Consider the following 22,118-nt stretch of genomic DNA (forward strand, 5'->3'; position numbering starts at 1 on the left):
TAGTTCAGTGTTTACATATACCTTGGAAGCAACCATTTTAAGAAGTTGAGATATCCATGTATTGTTCGTTAACTATATGCATAAAAGGATAAATAATAAAAATATGGTAATCTCCAAGAAGCTAACATGATTTTAATAATCTATTATTATAAGAATTATGCTTAACAGCAAGGCCTAGCAGTCACCAAAAACTATTGCTTTGCCTTGCAATCTTGATTGCTTGGCTGCTGGTTTTGCCTACTGGAGGTTAAGGATGGTAGAGATGGATTGGTGGGTGATAGATAGCGACCAGCCGTTGTATGATGAAGTTATTATGATTTTGTAACATAGCCGTTAAGCTGGTTCCTCCTCAAGGATTAAACTGCATATTTAATATGATGCCAGGGGTTTGAATCCCAATTTTGGGTACAAAAATGTAATTTTCCTTTCAATATACTCTTAACTAGAATCTATGAAACGAGTAAGGGGAAGTTCAGTTCGATTACGCTCGTTTCTTTTGTAAAATTTTTTGAACTATTCGTGATAATTTTCTTTGGTTTGAATAATCATTGATTTTTTTTATTTATATTACATAAACTGTTCAAATACTTCAATTTGGTATAAATTAATTTTAATTTCTCGATTTTTTTTGCTAACCCTAAAAAAGAGGATTAAATTGTGAGAAGTAGATAATTACTTAAATATCTCATTTGTATTTATGTAATTGCGTTATTGCAACATTTCCTTACTTAACTAAATTGGTGTATTTTAACATTTGTTTAAAATTAATTTGTAATATTACCTTCATCAATAGTTTTATTATTTGATACATTATTAATGTTTTAGACTTTACAAGTAGAGTGAAGGATTTTAATTTAAACAAAATAAATTATAACCATTGGATTAAATTTTCCATGTTAAATCCCAACCACTGAAATTCATTGATGGATAAAGAGGAAATTGGAGTTTTTGTGTGTGTGTAGGAAACAATATGGACCATTGGATTTAAAATCCAAATTTAAACCTATCCATTGATTAATATTAAAGAGAAGATTAGTCTAGAATAATTAGCAAGGAAGAAAAAAAAGTAAGCTAAGAATCAAGATCTAATTATCCAATGGTGACTTTTTTTCCTTTATTTTAATGTGCAAAAATTTGTCAATGCCAAAAGTATATATTATATTATCAAATGTTTAAAAATTAAGATATATTGAAATAAAAATAAAAAAGAATAGGTTAGGATTCAAAATGCACATTTTAAAAAGTAAAAAAATGGAGGAGACTAAATAGAGTTTAATTATTTATTTATTAATATTAGTATACAAAATTAGCAAGAAGCAAAACTTTATTCGATTCGGAAAATTTAAAAAAAATTTGAATTTCAAATTAATCGAATCGAGTTATTTAAATCAACTCAAATAAGTAGTTCGAGTTACGAGTTTGAGTCAAGTTAAATTTTACAATTCAAATAACTTGAATAATTTAAATAGTTTAAAAAACAAATTGATGTAAATATTGTTTAGCCTTTGTCAATTTTGAAAATGAGCAAATTGGTATGTGCCAAACCTTCACGTCAATGTGAGCTCTTGGGGAAGATCAGCCTGTTATCCCTAGAGTAACTTTTATCCGTTGAGCGACGGCCCTTCCACTCTAAGCACCGTCGGATCATTAAGGCCAACTTTCGTCCCCTCGCCGACGGGTGGGTCTTGCGTCAAGCTCCTTCGCCTTTGCACTCAAGGCCAATCTCCGTCCGCCTGAGGAAACCTTTGCACGCCCGTTACCTTTTGGGAGGCCTACGCCCCATAGAAACTGTCTACACTGAGACTGTCTCTCAACCAAAATTAAAAAAAATCAAAATAATTTATAAAAATTTTAAAGAATAATAAAAGTTAAAAATTTTCTAAATCATACTAAAATATATTTTTTTATTATTTTCTTTGAAAAATGTTTAAATATATATAGTTTCAAATTTATCTCGCTATAATATGGAATTAATTATTTTAATTTAACATATTTAATTTTTAAATTTAATTCAAATAATTTTACTTTATTCGACTCAACTTGAATTTCATTCCACTTAAATCAAATTGAGAAAAATTTTAAACTAAATTAAGATAAATCGTCAATTCTATTAACTCAAAATATTTTTCGCCTCAATTCCAAAAAAAACAAAATCAATTTTCTGAAAATGCAAAATTTGGTGGATAATGGGCTAAGGCCCAAGAAACAAGATCGTGATATTAAAAAAGAACACGAATTGGATTTTTTTAATTGATTAATCTTGTTGTTTTAATCTCCAAATTCCAAATCTAATAATTTTCAAATGTTTTTCCGATTTCAACCAAGCAAAAGTGAGGAAGGAAGAAGGGACACGACCTCTCTCGAGTTGAGTAAAATATTAGAAATGAACTGATAAGAATACCGCACAACAATAAGTAATTCACCGAAAAAAACAAAAGCTCGAAGAACATGGCTGAGTCGGCTGAGTCCAGCAAGGTTTCTTCTATTTTTCTTTTTCTTTTCCTTTTATTTTCTTCTGTTTCCTCTTCCTTTCATCGTAGTTCTGAGATCTTTTTTCCTCTTTTTGTTTCATATCGTTTTTTTGTTAAATTTATACTTTTCTATTTCTTGTGTTCTGTTTTACCTTTTGAAAAATTAGCCTGCTCTACTTATAACGCCATTTTTGTTATTATTTATTAGTCTTGTGTTTATGTAATTAAGTTGGATGATAAATAGGATTTTTTTTTTTTTTGGTTGTTGATGTGATGAAGGAATTTTAGTTTTGCTTGAATGTTTATCAGTTTATTCATCAGTAGTAGGCTTTTGATTTTATTTCATAGTAATTTGCACACAAATTTTGCTTGAAAACTAATTGAATTATGAGTTAGTCGAATTAATTTTGTTAAAGTAAAAAACTTAGTTGTTAAAATTAAGTTTGAATTGTTCAATGCAAATTGCGTGTGTTTCTGCAGTCTGGAAAGGGAAAAATTAGCTTGCTCAATTTATAATGTTACTTTTGTTATTATTTATTATTATTAGTTTTGTGTAGATATAATTAAGCTATATAAATAGGATGTTTTATTTGTTTACTTTTTATTTATTTTTGGTGATGAAGTTATGGTTAAATGTTAAACAGAATATTTAATTTGGAGTTGTATGTTGCTTTATTTCATAGTAATTCCACATAAAAAAATTAGTTATTAAAATCAAGTTTGAATTGCACAATGCAAATTGTGTGTTTCCTGTAATCTAGGAAGGAAAAACAATCAAAACTCAAACCCTAAAAAAAAAGGAAAAAAACTTGAAAAAGAAAAGTAGATATTATTCCTCCTAGAAATTCAGTGGTCATGGTGTAACTGTACAACATAGCAGAATACCTTAGTAAAATAAACATAAACTACCACTAAATTTCTACCTAGTATAGCTAAGAACCATAATCTAAGAATCCTTGATGAATCCATTTAAAATAAAGGAAAATGAAACTATCACCAGCATATTGCCCTTCTAGATGGTATAGCATTTCATGCTCTATTTCCTGTTCTGACAATTGAAATTTATCTGCATTCTAAGTGCTTTCTAGGACTTTTTCCGGCATTCCCAAAATGAAGGGGTTGGTAGGATTTGGTTTGTTTTACCTTTTTTTCTACAAAAACATGTAGAGAACTTCAGTCTTGCTCTTGCTGATACTTTTTACATTTATTTGCGGAAAATCAAACAAGTCCTATCTGCTGAGCTGTTTTATCAGATAATTTATTAAATTTAAACTAAAATTAATGATAGAAGTAAAATGTTTGAAGTTTTTCCCTGTCATTTCTTTGATATGCTATTTTCCTGTAAAAGATTGAAGGTAATAAAGAAAAGATTTAAAGATATAAAAAGTCAGATTTTATTTAGGAAAAGAAAGTGCAAAGTGAATGATTAAAAAATGCAACATGAAATGTAAAAACCACTTCGAATATGTAACTGTGTGATCTTGTTTTCTATGGCGATTGAGCAGTTGTGGATTTGATTGATAACATTTATGAAAAACCATTTGATGGAATCCTAAAGGGAAAAAAAAGTGAGGAAGAAAATAAATTATGTTATTATACTGAAAGTGGAGCATAAGTGAGTGGTTGCGTGTCATTTCCAATCTCCAAATATAGAGGTTCAGAGAGGTTGAGACAGGTATAAAAACTGTATCTGTTGAAATTTGTATTTTAATGGGCAAGTACAATGAAAAAGTGGATTTCCTTAATCGGGTGACTGAAGAATACTAAACAGTTTTCGACTTTTGTAGGATTATTTTGTAACAACAGTCAATGAGGATCATGCAACTATATGCTGGGGTTGTGGATTGCGTCTCCTCCTTCCAACTCATGCACCTGTTTTCAAGTGTGGTTGGTGTGGAGCCATTACAAGTCAAAATGTAAATAAAACCGAAACCAAGTGTCTTTGGGGGAGGCGCTTGCAAGACCGTTGCTTTGTTACGATTCTCTCCATATTTATGCTCTTTTTGATATGTATGCTCTTTCCCTCTCTCCCATTGTGGTTTATATAATAGTTGAAACTCTCCACTTAAAGGCACATCTTCAGTGTGACTTGAGGTTTAAGTAGTATTAGGAAATTACAATTGATACCCTGAATCTCGGCATTTAGTTTTCAAATCATCCCTTGTATTTGTTTTTGCTTAATCTCAACCTCAGAATTTCTGGACTTGACTATTTTAACTTTCCAAATTCACCGTTCAATTTGCAAAAATAGTTATCCCAAAATGGAGCTGTCAATATTAACATTGGAAAATCATCTGCTTATAAGTTTTCATGGGTGACTTTGAAGTGAAAAATATATGTTTAAGAATTTTGACAATAGTATTATAATGGATTAGTTGTTTACGAAAAAGATTGTGGAAACTTTTGTGTAGTTAGATTCATAGTTAGATCTCAGATGTTTAAGAAATCTTTTATTATGTATATCCACGTAGTTGATTCTTTTGCTGCTGCTGAATTTAATTGTATCCTCCTTTTGATACGACGACATCCAGCTTGTTACTAACTGCACTAATAATGTTTCATGAATTTTTATATTTCTGATCATAATATGTTGGCATGAAATTGCAGGTGGGGGAGTATGGGCGGTGCATTGGTTTGTTTTCTCTGTCAGCTATACCTTTGGGATATTTCATTACATCTTAACAGCTATTTTGGCTGCAACTACTGTTTCAACCTTCAGCTTATCTGCATTCCGATGTGCCGGCACACCTCCAACCTTGTTGTGGGGTAGCTATCCAGTTGTAGGGAAAGGTGACCTCGAAAATTATACCTTCTGCCACTATTGTGTGAAACCGAAATCACCAAGAGCGCATCACTGCCGTTCGTGTGGTACATGTGTTCTAGACATGGATCATCACTGTCCTTTTGTAAGTATTAAGCATATTCTGAAAGTGTAGATGCAAAATGTACGGTAAACAAGAAGGTTTCTCAGAGTATTCAATATTAATTTTTGAAGTCGGGATTGGTTTTTGTTGCATACAGATAGGGAACTGCGTTGGCGCAGCAAATCATCGGCATTTCATCGCCTTCCTTTTTTCAGCTGTTTTCAGTACAATCTACATTTCATTCATATCCGCGTATGCCGGGTTACATATCTGGCCACCAGTAAAGTACAGATCCCTCGGGCACTTGAATGGTTCCGGCAGAGATTTGGCAATTCGAGCATTCAAGGAAGTTATGCTTGCTTTGGTGAGCTCAGCAGTCCAACTTTCAGCCAGGGGTCTTATTCTTGTTTATCTATTTGTTTCGAGTGTTTCGTTGCAGATCGGTTTAAGTGTTCTGCTGTGGCAGCAGCTATGTTATATATATGAAGGCAAAACTTACCTCAGCCATTTAAGCTCACAGGGTAGTGGAGGTGATCACATTGAAGAAAAAGGTTGCCAAAATATTTTCAGGTTTTTTGGCTGTCCATATTCTATTTTCAGATATTTGCCTACCCTACGAAATTCACCTAAAAGACACACCAAGTGATATATATATATATATACACACACACACTCACACGAAAGAGATTGAAAGCGTCTGACTTTTTAGATATACTGCATTAATGATGATGATGATGATGATATTATGATGATGATGATGTGATGGCTTCAGTGATTGATGAATTTCATTGTAGTTTTTTGTATTGGCAGATAATAACAGTCTGTTAAAAAGTATAAACCGTCTAAGAGCGCCATTTCTTCTTTTACATCTTTTTGTGCGTTGCAGAGGATCCGATTATCGCTCGCTCTGCCCATCTCACTTCTGCAAAAAAGATTCCAAATAATTCATTTAATGCAGGGTTAGATTTATTAGACATGATTTAATCTTTAAATTTATTTCTAAATTTTAAATGAATATTAAAATATTAATATTTTAACAATTAAATTTTAAATTAATTTAGATATAATTTGGTGATTAAATTTTAAACAATCACATTAGTCTTATTTTAAACATGTGTATCAAATATTGAATGAACAATTAGGATATATCTAAACTAACAACAATTTAATTGATATAAATATTAATATTTCACTCAAATTTTAAAATTTTAAGACTAACTTAAAATTTAAACCGAAAAACAAAAGAAATGTTTCCTTTAATTTATCTTCAAAAAGATAGAATTTAAGTTATTAATTTTATTAGAAATTTTATCACATGTATATGGGGAACATGATATGTTTAAAATAACATATAATAAATAATGAACTGCGGTTTGGAACTAATTAAATAATAACATATGAAATATATATAATATTAAAATGAAAATAATAGATTAAATTGTGAGTAAAATGAAATTTAAATATAAAAATAATCAAATTAAAAATACAGTTTATTTATCATTGTGTTGTCATCAATACTATGTTAATATTGAGTTAATTTATGACACTAACTCAATCAATCATATTATTAATATATATATAAATTTTATAATAAATATATTTATTAAGTTTTATATAAAATTTAAAAAATTGAGCTCAAATAGTAAAAGCATAATATTTTTTGTTTAAATCTCATTATGGATAAATTTTTATTTTTATTAAAGTATAGAAAGTTAAAAAATTCGTGTAGTTTTATAATTTACTTTACAAATAAAATGAATTTTAATAATTCCCTAATTGAATTGGAATCAGATTTATAGGTAAGAGTGAAAGCATGTTGGTATGCAAGAACCAACAAACCAGCAATAGCAACTTTTGGTTGAAAGGTAATGTTGGAGTGATTGAAGCAGGCGCAGCCAAATATGAGAGCTAAAAACAAAAGCCTCTCATTATCATAAGTCTATCCATAATAGCTAAACTATAGCCATAAATCATCCCACAACATTCACTGCTTAAACCTATCCCATAACATCAGTTCCGACCCCGCATAATACAATCGCTGAAAGCAAATACTAAATTAAAGAGACAACAAAGACAATGCAAAGATTCCTCTCACATAAAATCTACCAAACTCCCCCATGCTCACTAATCAGCCTCTGCATACGCAGTTTCAAGGTGGGCTTGTTCCGCTTCTTGGACCTCTTTTTCGGTCTTCCTTCCTTTCTTGGATTTGTAGTACACACTCATGAATGTTCCCACAGCTCCGTACTTCCTACGCACATGCTCATACAGGTCAGCATCGAACATCCTCCAGAAATCCTTCTCGTTCAGCTCCGACACTGCATACTGTGGCTGGAAACTATGGTTTTTGATCAGCCATTGCTCCATTTTACGAACTGCCTCAGCACCATCAAATACTTCACCCCTCAATACAGGGCCTGGAGCATAATACACCCCAACATCGGTGAACATCTGAGCATATGGTGTGTCGCCTTGTCTGTGATGCTGCTCAAAGCCTGGTTCAGGATACACCATTGTCTTGACAGGAAGCTTGAACAGTCGGTGCGGGCAGAGCCAAATGGGATAGATCTGGAGAATCCACATTTTATACAAGCATCATTAAGATCTTAAGTTACAAATTTAAAAGAGTTCAATCAGGAAATTATCCATGATGACATTCCAATCTTTCTTGTGTTTTCACAATCAAGGTAACCCACAAAATAGTCATTTCATCATAAGAAAAACATTAAGAGTGAGAGATGGATTAATTGTAACATAAAATAATAATGAGGTAATGAAAGGAAAAACAAGGCAATAACATAAAATTTACCTCCATCTCATGGTGGACCCACTCAAGGGCATCCCCAACCTTGTAAAGAGGAACAAGCATGTCTTGAATGACATGCATCTCATGGTAATAGTTTCTTATAGATTCACCTTGAGTAGCCTTGAGCAAGGAAACCTTGGGTGGCATCAACCAGCCCAAAAGAAACCTAAACCACCATTGATCTCCGAATGGAAGTATAAGCTTCCCCTCCCAATACAAACATCTTGTGTGCCTGTGGTAATATTCTCTTGTAGGAATGTACTCTACAAACTCTCCCTTCTTTAAGGCCGTTTGCGCATGTTGGTAGAACCAGGGTTTAAACCACCAACCTACATTGTTAATTTTATTCCCCTTCTTCTTGGCCTCTTCTTTAGAGGCATATCTCCCAATCATGAACACACCTTCAGTGGGTGAGTAGACCATGCCTTCTACAAAATCGGGAACTTTCTCTGGATTATCCTGATCACCATCTCTGGGTGCAAAAGAGTCCATATAACCTTGAGCAAGGTCCTGCAAATTCCCCACTACAGGCGTGTATGTCAGTCTCATGTATTCTTTAACAGGTATAAGCTTGATTTCTGCAGCAACAAGAAACCCAAGAGTTCCTTGAGACCATGGGATAGCATAGAAAAGATCAGAATATTCATTGTCCTTTGTAGCTCTAACAACACGGCCATCAGCCAAAACTATCTCATAAGCTACAACAGTATCAGAAAACAGGCCATAGATGTGTGAGCTTCCTTCAATCCCGTAGCCATTGATGAGACCACCTACTGTAAGATCGTCAAGCTCTGCAACCACAGCAAGGGAAAGATTCATTGGAACTGTGACACGTGTAATCTGCCCCATGTTTACAAGTGGCTCAACCCTTGCAATCATTCTCTCTTTATCAATTTCAAGAATGTTACGGAAAGCAGACAAATCAACTTCATAATGGCGAGCTCTCTTATAGTCTACATTCCGCATCCCCACAGCAATCCATGGTTTGCGGGCTGTGCATACAAGACCATCCTTTTTTGGATTCCTCTGTTTGAGACGCTTCACTACTTTCTTAACATTTTCATCATGTTCCTTCTGACGCTGCTTGTAGGACTTCATCTCGGATCTGACATCTCCAAGATATATGAGAAAGTAATACAGAGCCGAAAAAGGAAGGACAAAAAATATAACAAAAACCCAACGAAACTGGACCAAAAAGTCCACCAAGCCCTTCTTCCTCTTTGGGCGAAGGGGTGCTTGAAGATCTGACATTTTGGGAGTGAAAGAATGCCTCTTCCTCTGCAACAACAATGACAGTAGTTTTAAGTAAATATAAACACTCCATACAGCATTTACATTTCAGGGTTTTCAGACTTCTAAAAGTAACAGATTAGCTTCTCATGATAAAATGAGATAAACTACTAAACTAGACACTTTACTTGCTGATTTAGAAAGTGAAACCTTCACAGGAACCCAAGAAAATTATCATTTAAGGATTAAGAATGCCAAAAACTCATTCATTGTCAACCTAGGAGATTAAAGTTTACATGCACCAATAAGTAAGAGTATAGTCATAAGGCACATTGCACTCCAAAGGAAAGAACTCAAGTTCAAACCTTACAGACAACATTGTTGGAAGACAGGAAGAGGCAACAACAAAACCCAAAAGGTTTAATTTTCATGGACCCGTAATTCTACCAAACTATACATATATCCAAAAATATGGACAAGACAAACATTTAGCACAAAAAGATCAGATGGACGTTCACAAACTAAGTAGCAAAACTAAAATACCTAGAGATGCATGTCAAGGGTTCGATCTTTTACACATAGGAAGCAAAGCAAAAATCAAATCCTCTGAAGAAAATAGCTCCGTAAATCACATACTGATCAGTATATTATTCAAGCAGGAGAAAATAGCAAATTGCAAAGGCATTTTCAATAGCATCAAAGATGCATCAGTTACATGAGAATTCTAAAATTGACTTGTTTCAAGCTGACAAGCAATCAGTATCAAATTGCACATCAACCCATTATATTTTTATCCTTTTACTATTCACGAAAACAGAAAGTTAAGCTTCAAACAACAAATGCAAACCTCCTAAAGCAGGTTTCTGCTTCTTCTTTTTGGATTAATAAACATTTTACTTACAAAAAAAAAATCCTAAAACAAGTCTAGTATGGCTAACTTGTTATGTTTCATTCACTCAAAATCCACATCAGAAACATTCGGCAAGACACAGTCTTGCCAGCATCATAAAAACCACGCATGAAAATATTATATTTAGAGTATTAGATTAATCCAGTTAGCTCAGGACATCAGATCTTTCCATGGCTTCACTTTTTGTCTTCCAAAATAACCCAAAAGCCAAATCGGCTCAACCATCTCTATGACGAAAACAGAACCATCAGCACAATAATCTAATAAACACATAAACAAAAATTCCTTCTCTATGTACAGTCAACAGTTAACCAAGACATGCTTGGCTAGCAACTTGCACTTAGAGGAGGAGAAAAATAAAAGACAACAAATAGACCATCAATCACTGTTAAAGCTGCAGATCTACTTTAAAATATATATATATATATTAGGTGATACTTTTGTTTCCAAGAAAATAGTAAGAGTTACGAAAGAAATCAAAAGTATTCTCAAAATTTAAGAACATAAAACAAAGCATTATTAGGTAGCAATAACAATATTTACTTCATTTTCCCTCATTTTCCACAGGAACTGAGCAGAGATCTAACACAAGTAACAACGACAGCAAAATAAAGGCTAAAGCGAGAAGAGAAAATCCGAAACAAAGAAAGACTAAAAGGAAAAACACCATCCAAATGTTGAAATTGAAAGGTAGATATATAAAGGGAAAAAAAATAACAGTTTCCTCCATTTTTCTTGGTAACCAAAAAGATAAAAGAAAAATTCAAGCCGAAAGACAAGCGAAGAGAGAAATGATGAGACCTTAAGCTCCAAAGAACCGCCGACAAGGTGGAAATTATGAAGAGCTAAGGGAAGTTAAGTATAAATATAGTGAGCTCAGCTTCACTGTACTGTGAGAGTATCGCTAATGGTTGCGGATATATTAGTATCTAATTTTATTTTTATTTTATTTACATTAGACATAATTAAAATAAGGGGAATATTTATAAATTAATTAAAATAATTAATTTTTTGAAAAAATCGAAGACAGATCATATAAATTGAAAAAGGGGATGGGCCAATAGATTCGCTGGCGTTGACAGTTTCACAAGGCCGAAATCATGTGACAACCTGACGTATCAAAATGTGATTTCCTTTGTTAATAAAGTATTAGTGATTAATTTTAAAACAAAAAAATTTATTAGTGAGCAATTAGTGGGAAAATTATATTTTTTTTTTATGTATTTAATTATTTATGCGTAACGTGCCTTGGTTAATAACGACAAAATTTTGACGGAGTTTCTTATGTTACTGAATTTTTTTCAAAAAATCCACACGAATCTCGCATGAAGCTTGTTAAACTTATGTATTATGTATGATTTATTTTTATTAAAATATAAATTATTAAAATTATCATTGCCTTAAATTATATTTTAATCATTTATATTTAAAATTTTACATTTTAATCATTTATATTATTATTTTTACGAAGTGGTCCCTCTACTAATAAAATTTATTATCAACCTAACGACAGTCCAAATAGGTTTTAAATGCCAACTTGGATGTAACAGAGTTTAGCGGTAGAGTGATCACTTCGTAACAAAACTATAACGTGAGTAACTAAAATGTAACATTTTAAACATAAGTAATTAAAATGTAAATTTAAGTAAACAAAAGTACTATTTTTATAATTTACCTTTTTTTATATTATAGAAAAAGAGTTATCTACTTTTTAAAAATAAAAATAATATCACAAATATTGCAGACCCGATTTACGTTCATTACACTTATCTATTATTAAAATGTAATATTACAAATATCGCAAACTCCGATTTACATTCATTCCACGTGTCTATTTATGTTTCTATTTTGTAATCATATTTTAAAAAAAAGGAAAATTTCTTATTAAACTAGAATTATTTTCCACATTAGTTGGATTTAAAATAATTATTTTTTATTATTTAAATTTTAAAATTATAATAACCAGAATATGCTTGTTCGTTAGGTCCGGTAAAATAAATTTTCTTTTATTCTTAACATACGAAATAGTACTTAAATTGTACTGTTTTTCCATCTTGATATTTAATTTATTTTCGGCTTCATGGTTGAAAAGGTCTTCGCATTTAAAAAAAATTAACCTTTTTTTACAGTTAATTGAGTACTTAAACTGTTAAAATATATCAAAAATAATTTTTGACTGTTAAAGTTCGTTACCCTAATTTTTACAATTAAAGTCACCACGTGTCATAATCATTGAGTGACACGTGGCAAAAATTAATAAAAATAAAAATCAATAAAAATTATTAAATTTTAATAAAAGAATATAAAAATATTTAATTTTATTAAAAATTAGGAAACAAATTATAAAAATCATTGAGAAATATAAAATATATAGAAATATAAAAAAACTATAAACTTTTATAATGTCGTAAGAAAATTATAAAAAATGTAAAAATATAAAATTGATTAAAATTTATAAAATTATCGTACCAAAAGAAGTATTTTATAATTTTATATAATTTTATTAATTTTTATTTTTATCATTTTATCACATTTCACGTTGTGTTGCGATACATGATACCTTAATTGGAAAAAACTGGAGTCATTAACTTTAATTGAAATTTTTTGAAGGTTTTTTTTATGTATTGGCAATTCAAGTACCCAATTGAGTGTAAAAAAATAGGGGCTTAATTACAATTTTTTTTTTTAAATTGAGGGTTTTTTACACCTTTTAAGTCTTACTTTTTTCCAAGTTGATATCTTGTTAGTCAAATCACTAAATCTTTTTTTTATTTTAACTTAACCCACAAATTGATACCTAAGTTATGCCTTCTTATTTTGATACTTAAATATTTTTTTGGACACAAGTTTTCCAAGTTAATACATCTATTAGTTTAATCCTTAAATCTATTTTTTTAAAATAACCAATTAAAATTTACACATGATAAAAAACTATTTTCTTTAATATTTTTCTTTTTCTTTTTTTTTCTTTCTTTAGGACCAAATTGACGGTTGAATTGATTAGGCCTTAGTTTCCAGTTTGATCAATTTGTTCCGTTCAATCAAGTAAATTATTTAAAAAATTCATAAAAATAAAAAAAAATAAAAAATGAGTTCAATCGATTTATATCGATCTATAAGTCAATCGGTTCGATCCCTATCTCCAGACTAGTACCCCAACTAATTTTCGATCGTTCAGACCGACTAGTCTGGTCTAATTCTAAAAACACTAGTTTTAATCAACGAAATAACTTTTTTATCCCATCAAGTTGAGCAAGCATGTGGTGAATTTCAAAAACAAAATTAATCGTTAGTGTCTCGACTTAGAGAGGACAAATTTTGAGCATTATTAATATTGTTAGACATTATAAAGGAAGAAAGAAAAGAGAGGAGGAAAATAGAAAATATAAAGAGAGAAATAAAAAATTAAAAATATATTTTTATGTGTATATGACGTGGCTGTTTATTATTTGATTAGATTTTTTAATGGATATAACATTTAGTGTAAAATGAGTAAGCAGAATAATTTAGGTATCAACTTTGAAAAAAAAAGTATAGTTTAAGTATTAATTTATGGGTTAAGCTTTTCTAAAATAAATTTAATGATTCGACTAATAAAGGTATCAACTTCAAAAAAAATATAGTTTAGGCACCTTTATAGAAAAAAAAAAGAAAAATGGTATAATTAAAGTACGGATTAAGTTTTTTATTATAAAAAGAGGACTTCATTACTATTACACTACATAGTTGATATCAGATTAAATTTTTAATTAATATAATATTTATATTAATTTATAATTATTTGATAATTTTATTCTTAAATAAATTAATTTACAGGCGATTTGAATTATGAGAAAATTATACAAATTATGAGGTATTTGTTTGAAGCAATTGAAACATAATAGAATGAATATTGAAAATACTAAAATATGTCATATCACAAAAATAAATTTTTTTGATTAATATCACAAAAATAATTGAACAAAAACATGTGGGTTAATATTAATAGGCTTAATATCATTTTTAGCCCAAGACTATAGGAAAATTCTCACTTAAACCCTTTTACTATTTTTTTCGATCATTTTACCCCATACTTTCAGTTCCTCACTCAAGTTAGCCCCTTAACTATTTTCTGTTAAAAAAAAATCTAATGTGGTTGTTTGAGCAAATCAAAAGCTAACATGTGGACACTTAATCCACGTCATTTTAATGACTGAAATGCCAACATGTATTTTTTATTTTTTCCTTAATAATAAATTATTTCCCTTTTTTTTCATTTTCTCTTTTTCTGCTCTAAAAAATTCATTTATTATTCAACATGAAATGTTTTGAATCAGGAAATGTATTGTAGATACCACAATTTTGAGAAAGATGGAAGCTCATAAGACCCAAAAATGGCTGCTCCAACTTCACCGTCGACCAACATCCGAGATTGGTCCAAGGTTCTAATAGCGGAGTACAGGGAACGTGGTGGTGATGAAGATGTTGACGAACGGTGGCCATGGTGGCCAGAGCAGGGCACTAACAGTGTCAGATTGACGAACAATGGTGGATTGAAAGCTTGAGTTTCATACCTTTAATGAACCTTCAACGTGTTCCTTGGGTTTTCTAGAAAAACTAAGTCGACTAGTTGAAGGAAGGGGAAAAGGGGAGCCCAAGGGTGGCTTTCAATCGGAGCTCCGATGCCGGAATAAGGTAGCGGGAGTAAGAACAAAATAAGGTGGCTAGCTTTTTACTTGGGGTTTGAGTTAAGCGAGAAAGAAAGAAGAAAAGGGCGAAAGATGACACTGTGAGCTTGATTGGAGGAAAGGCGATGGTGATGAGCAATGATGACGGTGGCGGCATTCATGCAATGCCTAAGGTTTCACTCTGGTGGAAAAGTTTGATTTTTTTTTTAAATACAACAATAGTCACTCAATTCTAATTTTAATAACAGCAGTCACTTAATTATTTTTCGTTACAGACATAATAAAAAAGTGACATGACATTCAACTGGCTAGGCTAGAGTGCTTACTGTCATTTAAACAACTCAAATTTAAGAACCATAACTGGGTAAAAGAAGAACAAGAAGAAAAAAAAAGTAGAAGAAAATAAATTGATATGTTGTACTTTTTCTTTCACGCCACTCCATTCCATTTTAAGGTTCTTCAAAAACCCATTCATGTAAATCAAGCAGTCTCTCTTATCCTTTTTCACAGCCCTAATCTTTTGACCATTTGCTTAAACTTTTGATTTGAACAAAAACCTATTCAACCAGCCATAGAGATTTAGGGTTTCTAAAGGACAATTTTGAAAGCATTTTTAAGAGAGCTAATCAAATAAGAAACAATTGTTGATTGATGTTGGAGAAATTGGAAACTAGGGTTTGAAATTTGAGACTTTTGAAAGTAAAGGCACTTTTTAACCTCAAAATTTTGAAGACGAGGATTTTTTTTTTTTTTTGGTAGAAGATGAGGATCCTTTTTTGAAACCTCAACTAATTGTTATGGCAGATACACTTCTTGTTCCTATAGCTCTGCCTTGCAGACTTTATTCTTCTTTTAACTAAATATCCATAATTTTATGGGTTCTTCTTTCTATACATGAAAATAGTGGTAAGTGTTGTAACTTCACTTTTTAACCATCAAAGATTTCAGAGAGTGACGGTAGCAATTAATCCTCTTCCCCTCCGTAACACAGGTTTTTATAACACAGGTTTTTAATATGTCAAAGTTACGTACACATAGCTAATTACTTATTTAAGATTAAGATAAATTACATCATGAAAGTCACAAATGAATAAATTTATAAATAAATTCAGGATAAATTCAATTTAGGCAATATCCAATGTATTATTAGTTTAGAAAACCACACATATGTTTCTATCTTTTTGGAATTCATCTATGAACCATTACCATTTGCTCAGTTTTATTCTTTAAACTACGAACTATTTAGATTACTTACTAATATAAGTTGTTTTCTCCATTCTGATCTAACACATTATACAACTTAATATTATTTAAATATTAAGTAATCAATAAATTAATATATATTTATACATTTTTCTATTTTATACAAAAATTATTGAAGAAAAATACATAAAAGATAATTTTTAACAATAAAATTTATTAACAAAATTTTTGAAAAACTTACAACCATGAGTGACATAACAACCACGCTAAAAGCATTTGACTCTACAATAACTTTTTCCTCAATTACAATTATAAAAAATAAAAAATATTACGTGCTGATGGGCGGGTTAGGTCTAACTCAAATTTTAGACTTATTTATTAAGGTCAATTCAAAAATAAATCTAAAATTTATTTATATTCGACTCAAATAAAAATACTAAAAACTCAATATCGTTAATACATTTTCTCTAATCATGTTTTGCTGAGAACAATTTATAAAAATCTAAAATGTATAAATGGTCTAAATATTTAAGTGCACGAATTTATTTATTTTTATATATTTTAAAAAGATTATATATAATTTTCAATTGCATGAATTGGAAAATAAAGTGCAGTTTGATGTTTATTTTCTTTATTTATTTAATTGTTTATCATTTGTTTAATAGAAATTGAGAAAATGAAATGCACGTGTGGGAAGCAGGGCGTCCATCACAATATCTTTATGGGCGATTTCTTGCAGAAAATGTGGGCGACGCGTAATTGTCGCCTTGGATTGCCCCCACATCCCGCTGTCGTTATCCGCCTATTTCTTTCCCTATTCAAAAGCCGTCTATACTTCTAATTTTGTCCACCCAAATACTTCAGTAGTCCATTTTTTGTTGCATTTTTGAGATTATTTTTACTTGTAAGGAGTGTTTGTTGCTTTCCTGAGAGTTTTAATTTTGGAATGATAATTATAAAATCAGTATAATAATAAATTTAATACTTAATATTTATATATTGTATCAATTTAGTCATAATTTTAAAAATTAATTTTCAAAATTTATAAATAATCTCAATTAAATCCTAATTTTAAAAAATTAAAGAAATATATAAAATTACATAAATATTTCAAAAATATAATATTAAATTAAAATATAAAAATAAAGAATATTGTTGACAAAAATAATAAAATATAAATTTAAAATAAGTAATTATTTTAAAATATATAATAATTAATTTAAATTTTATATTATTATTTATATAATATTAAATAAAAGAAAAATCTCCCCAACAACATCGTTTAAGCAAATGCTGCTCACATATCTAGATATGCAAGACGAAGACCCTTCCTTTTACTAATACACAATAAAAAAGAGAAATTTGAAAAACCCCAAACTGTTGTAGAATCAAAATTGCTTTCTTTCCCTAAACAACCAAAGGGGCACAATTCCCTTTATATATTTGCTCACCTTTCTTTGCAAATCAGCAGAGAAGTAAACATAGATAAATAAATAAATAAATAAAAACGAAAGGAAGGAAGATAAGGATGATATTGAAATTTTTTGTAATTTTTGAGGGTTAATTTTTTAAAATTATGACTAAATTGATATAATATTTTAAAATTAAAGGCTAAATTTGTTATTATTGATTTTTTTAACTGTCATGTCAATTTGCCGTTTATAATTTTAACGAAAGTGGTCAAAATGATCGAACTACATAATATGATAATTTACCTTATTTATTTGTATTTCATATATACGAAAAATAAAATATCTATGAATACCATGTGATGGTCTTATGATCAAGAGTGTTCACCGGCCCAAGCATGGCCTAAGTTCGAGTCATGTTAGTCGTATTGATTGTTTGGGCTTTACACTGTTATTGTAATTCACCAAAATATAACATCTATAAGTTTGAATTTATTGTTCTTTAACATTTAAAACAAAATTATTTTGTTTTTACATTTTATAATTAAATGTAAAAAAATTATTTTTTAATAGTAATTTGAATCTAATCAAGAATTAAAAACAAAAGTATGAAAGATGAGTCTCCAACAAAATGATCAGTGGATTTGAAAAAAGGAATCACATTACCAAATATAAAGCTTGTACATTTAAAATAATTTATTTTGAGTACGGAAAAGAAGTTCACTGGCATTAATGAGTGCGGCCAAGTTGTAAACCAAGATGGGTTAGTGTAATATAGGCATAATGATCAAATTGAAAGCATTCCTTTATTTTTTCCCCCTTTTATACTCATACTGTTTATATTTTCTTTTTAAAATTATAAAATAAGGATAAAGCTTTAACAGCAAAGCGATTAGCACGACTCGAATTTAGGTTATATTTGAGGCAGTTAACTCTCTAACCATCAAACTAACACACGAAGTTCACTGTTTGTACTTTTTTAATCCAACAAATATCATAATTTATATGTCAACAGAGGTGAATCTAGGGGGGACTGGCAAGGGCTCGACGCCTCTAAAATGAAAATTTATTGTAATGACCCAAATTTTACAGGCATCAGAAAAATATATTATCGGGCCTTCATCTTAGTAAATCGAGTCCATAAATAATTATTAGGAGTAATTATGAGTCTAGTAATGTGTCTAATTAAGTTTTAACTAGATGAATTTAGTTTAATTAAAAGAAATTAGGAAAAAGACTAAATAGAATAAGGTGTAAAATTTAAATTATAAATTAAAAGAAAGTATAAAGGGTCAAAGTGGAAATTAAGCGAATTCATAAATATGAGGCGGCATAAGTTGATTGAATTGAAGATATTACATGATATTTAATTAAAAATTATTAAGGTTTAATATTAAATTATAAATTATAATAATTATTATTATATTATGAAATAAGTTAAATAAAGACAAATGTATGATAATAATTTAATATAAGTGTATTAATTAAAATACATACAATTGTAATACATGTATTATTCAAGTATAAGATATTTATTATTTATTTTTAAATAAAAGATAATTATTAGATAATTAATTGAATTATACAAGTGTATGGTATAGATAATATTGTACATTTATGAATAAAATATATATGTACATTTGTAATATTATTATTTGTTGTTAAATAGATTTTTATTAAATAAATAAGATAATTGACAAATATATGGTACAAAATTTATACAAGTGTAATAATATAAATATGTACAAATGTATTTAAATAATTGATTTACTTAAAATTTAAGCATAAGATATTTTATTAATTATTAAGTAATTAAAACAATAAAGTAAATAAAATAAAGTAAAATAAAAGAAACTAAAGAAATAAAAGAAAAAAAAAAGAAGTAAAAGAAAAAAAAAAGAACAGCGGAAGCCATTCGAACAGGAAAAGGAAGAATAGGAAAGAAAAATAAAAGGGACAATTTGGTATGTGAAGCTTGAAGTTTAATTGGTATGTTAAATTAAGTCCTTTTTACTTAAATTTGATATTTTAGAAGCTTTAGAATAAATTTTTGTTGAAATTAAGTTGAGGTTTTGGAAGCTTTTAGCTTTTTGAACATAGTTCATGTTGAACAAAATAATTAATTAGGGGTTTAATTGAATGAATTTTAAGTTAGAATTGATTAAAGGATTAAATTGTAAACTAGGCTATAAGTTATGTGTTGTAGGGATTAAATTGAAAGAAGTTTTAAATTAGGGTTTTATTATGAACATTAGATAGTTAAGTAGAATATGGAAGGAATTTGAATAAGAATGAAGTATAAATTAAGTTAGTAAAATGAATGAGTTAGTAAAGACCTAGTTGAAAGTAAGGTAGAAATTCAATAAAATTCAATTTTTCAATATAAATTAGTGTTGTATTAATAGCATAAATTATTTTTATTTTTATTTTCGTAGTTAACAAAGAACCCGAGACATCGACAAAGAAAGGAAAAGAGAAGGTTGACGAAGAGTAATCGGAGAATTACGGTTTGTATTTCTATAGACCGAACTTAACATTTAAATTGTTGTTTTTATTATTTGATGTGTATGGAAAGATATTAAGGTAAGTATTAATGTTTTGATATTGAATTGAATGTATGTGAATTTGTGATTATTATAAAATGGATATTGAAATAATTAATTACTGTGAATTGAGAAATGAATTGAATACCCTATTAACTGTATCGGGCTGAGTCGAATATAGTTGGCATGCCATAGAACTAGAAGTGCTCAGGGATACTTCGACCTTGAGTTGATAAGGCACTATAAGTGTCGTACTGTTACTTCGACTTCGAGTCGATGAGGCACCTTGTGTGTCGTACTGTTACTATTATTTCGGTTTAATCCGATGAGGTACTAAGTACTGTACTACTACTGTTTACTTCGGCAAAGCCGATGAGGCACTGAGTGCGGTACTAGTGTGTTGGTTGGATCCGTGTATCTGTCTAAGTCCGAGTTATGTTAATAAGGGTAAACTATTGCACTGAATAATTGAATGACTGTATTACCGGACTGAATAACTGATTGTTATTGAATAACTGATTGTTATTGAATAACAATAATCAAATAATTGTTATTGAAAAATAATGATTGATACTGAGTTCGAATTAAAATAGAGCACTGGATTGAAAGTTGAATATTTAAATAGTTATTGAATTTGAGTAGTGTTATATATGTATTTTATAATTAATTAAGTGTTGGTTTATAGAAATACCACTGAGTGCATACTCAGCGTACGATTTGTTTCTGTGCGTAGGTTAGATACTAAAGTGATTAATGACTCAGCATCCAAGCTAATCCCGAACTCAAATGCATAGTGATGTACTTTTCTCTGTTGAAAATGGCATGTACCTAGGTTGTAATTTGTTTTTATTTTGATACATAAATATTAATGATAAATGATGGTAATGGTTGTTCCATACAATTACACATGTCTTAAACATAGTCTATATCATAATTTTGGACAATTTTGTTAAATGATAATCTAAATGAATCAAGTAGACATTTTATGTTAGATTGTTATAAACATAAAAATGTTAGAACTTGATATTATTATTAGTTTGTTATAACTAGAGATGTATAAATTCATGAATTGATTTGTTTGGATTGGTCTTGATTTGAATTTGCAGGGAATGTTAGATATTTATAAAGTAGTTATATTGAGTTCGCACAAAAAAAATCGAAGTTCCCGAATAAGTCCCGATTCGATTCTAACGTGTGAATTGGACCTCGAGGGTCTATTATAGGGACTTTATAATTAAATCAAGTTATGTATGTCATTCTTTTTGAATTAATTGTAAATTGTCTGATAGGTCCGGTAATGCTCCGTAACCCTGTTTCGACGACGGTTTGGGGTTAGAGGGTGTTACAATTATTTAGGTAATTTAATTTTTTTTTCAAATTAGTAAAGCTAAAATTGCACTTTGCCCCCTAAAATTATAAAAAATTAATTTAATCTTTTAAAATTTAAAAAGATATAGACTATAAAAAATTAAAATTTCATTCAGCCCCTAAAAAATTATTCTAACTTCGCCCTTGTATGTCAACTTTTTATTCAAGCCATTAGATAAAAGTATTATATATAAGAAATTAAGGGTTATAATTTTCATATATGAGTAGTAGTCTAGATTATAGCATTTGGTTAATTGCTTTCCTTTAAATGTGAATTTTCTTTTTATTGTTTAGGGATGCAGGTAGTACAGGTAGCATTCGCAAGCTATGTTAGGGCTAGTTTGGTAATACTTTTGAAAATTGCTGTGAAAAAGTACTTTTAAGAAGTATTTTTGAAAAGTTTGGTTTAAAATTTGAGCGTTTAATATTGCTGTAAAAAATGCTTTTGAGAAATAAAATGTCTATTTTAAACATGTTATTATCAAGTAACAAATATACATTTAAATAATATTTAAATTAGTTAATATTATTATATTTTAGTAAAAATATAAAAAATTATAACTTGTTGTTAATATTTTAATATATGAAATATAAATTTTAGATATTTTAAGCAATAAATATTAATTATTTATAAAATTTAATTAGAA

The 22,118-nt window shown here is 29.4% G+C and overlaps 2 protein-coding genes across 3 annotated transcripts; one reads left to right on the forward strand and one right to left on the reverse strand.

Annotated features, from left to right (window-relative positions):
- Positions 1 to 2,254: 2,254 nt before the first annotated feature.
- LOC108461511 (protein S-acyltransferase 11) lies at positions 2,255 to 6,173 on the forward strand. Its single transcript, XM_017761372.2, has 4 exons — positions 2,255 to 2,475; positions 4,259 to 4,481; positions 5,079 to 5,377; positions 5,493 to 6,173. The coding sequence occupies exons 1-4, from the start codon at positions 2,449 to 2,451 to the stop codon at positions 5,979 to 5,981; spliced, it is 1,038 nt and encodes a 345-aa protein (XP_017616861.1). The 5' UTR covers positions 2,255 to 2,448; the 3' UTR covers positions 5,982 to 6,173.
- Positions 6,174 to 7,187: 1,014 nt separating this feature from the next.
- LOC108463919 (delta(24)-sterol reductase) lies at positions 7,188 to 11,110 on the reverse strand. 2 transcript variants are annotated; one of them, XM_017763923.2, is made up of 3 exons: positions 11,083 to 11,110; positions 8,145 to 9,419; positions 7,188 to 7,903 (listed from the first exon to the last, which is right to left on the reverse strand). In XM_017763923.2, the coding sequence occupies exons 2-3, from the start codon at positions 9,390 to 9,392 to the stop codon at positions 7,460 to 7,462; spliced, it is 1,692 nt and encodes a 563-aa protein (XP_017619412.1). In that variant the 5' UTR covers positions 9,393 to 9,419; positions 11,083 to 11,110; the 3' UTR covers positions 7,188 to 7,459. The 2 variants fall into 2 exon arrangements, with proteins under 2 accessions (XP_017619412.1, XP_052880739.1); XM_053024779.1 differs by lacking the exon at positions 11,083 to 11,110 and adding an exon at positions 10,825 to 10,994.
- Positions 11,111 to 22,118: the final 11,008 nt, after the last annotated feature.

This window comes from Gossypium arboreum, chromosome 13 (genome assembly GCF_025698485.1).
Source record: "Gossypium arboreum isolate Shixiya-1 chromosome 13, ASM2569848v2, whole genome shotgun sequence".
NCBI lineage: Eukaryota > Viridiplantae > Streptophyta > Magnoliopsida > Malvales > Malvaceae > Gossypium > Gossypium arboreum.

Bases quoted from the DNA above. Each gene is read 5' to 3' on its own strand.
- LOC108461511 (XM_017761372.2), top strand. From the start codon at position 2,449: ATGGCTGAGTCGGCTGAGTCCAGCAAG. The intron at 4,482-5,078 runs GTATGCTCTTTC...ATGAAATTGCAG, and splicing joins ATTTATGCTCTTTTTGATAT to GTGGGGGAGTATGGGCGGTG. The intron at 5,378-5,492 runs GTAAGTATTAAG...TGTTGCATACAG, and splicing joins TGGATCATCACTGTCCTTTT to ATAGGGAACTGCGTTGGCGC.
- LOC108463919 (XM_053024779.1), bottom strand. The intron at 7,904-8,144 runs GTAAATTTTATG...TGGATTCTCCAG, and splicing joins GGGTCCACCATGAGATGGAG to ATCTATCCCATTTGGCTCTG.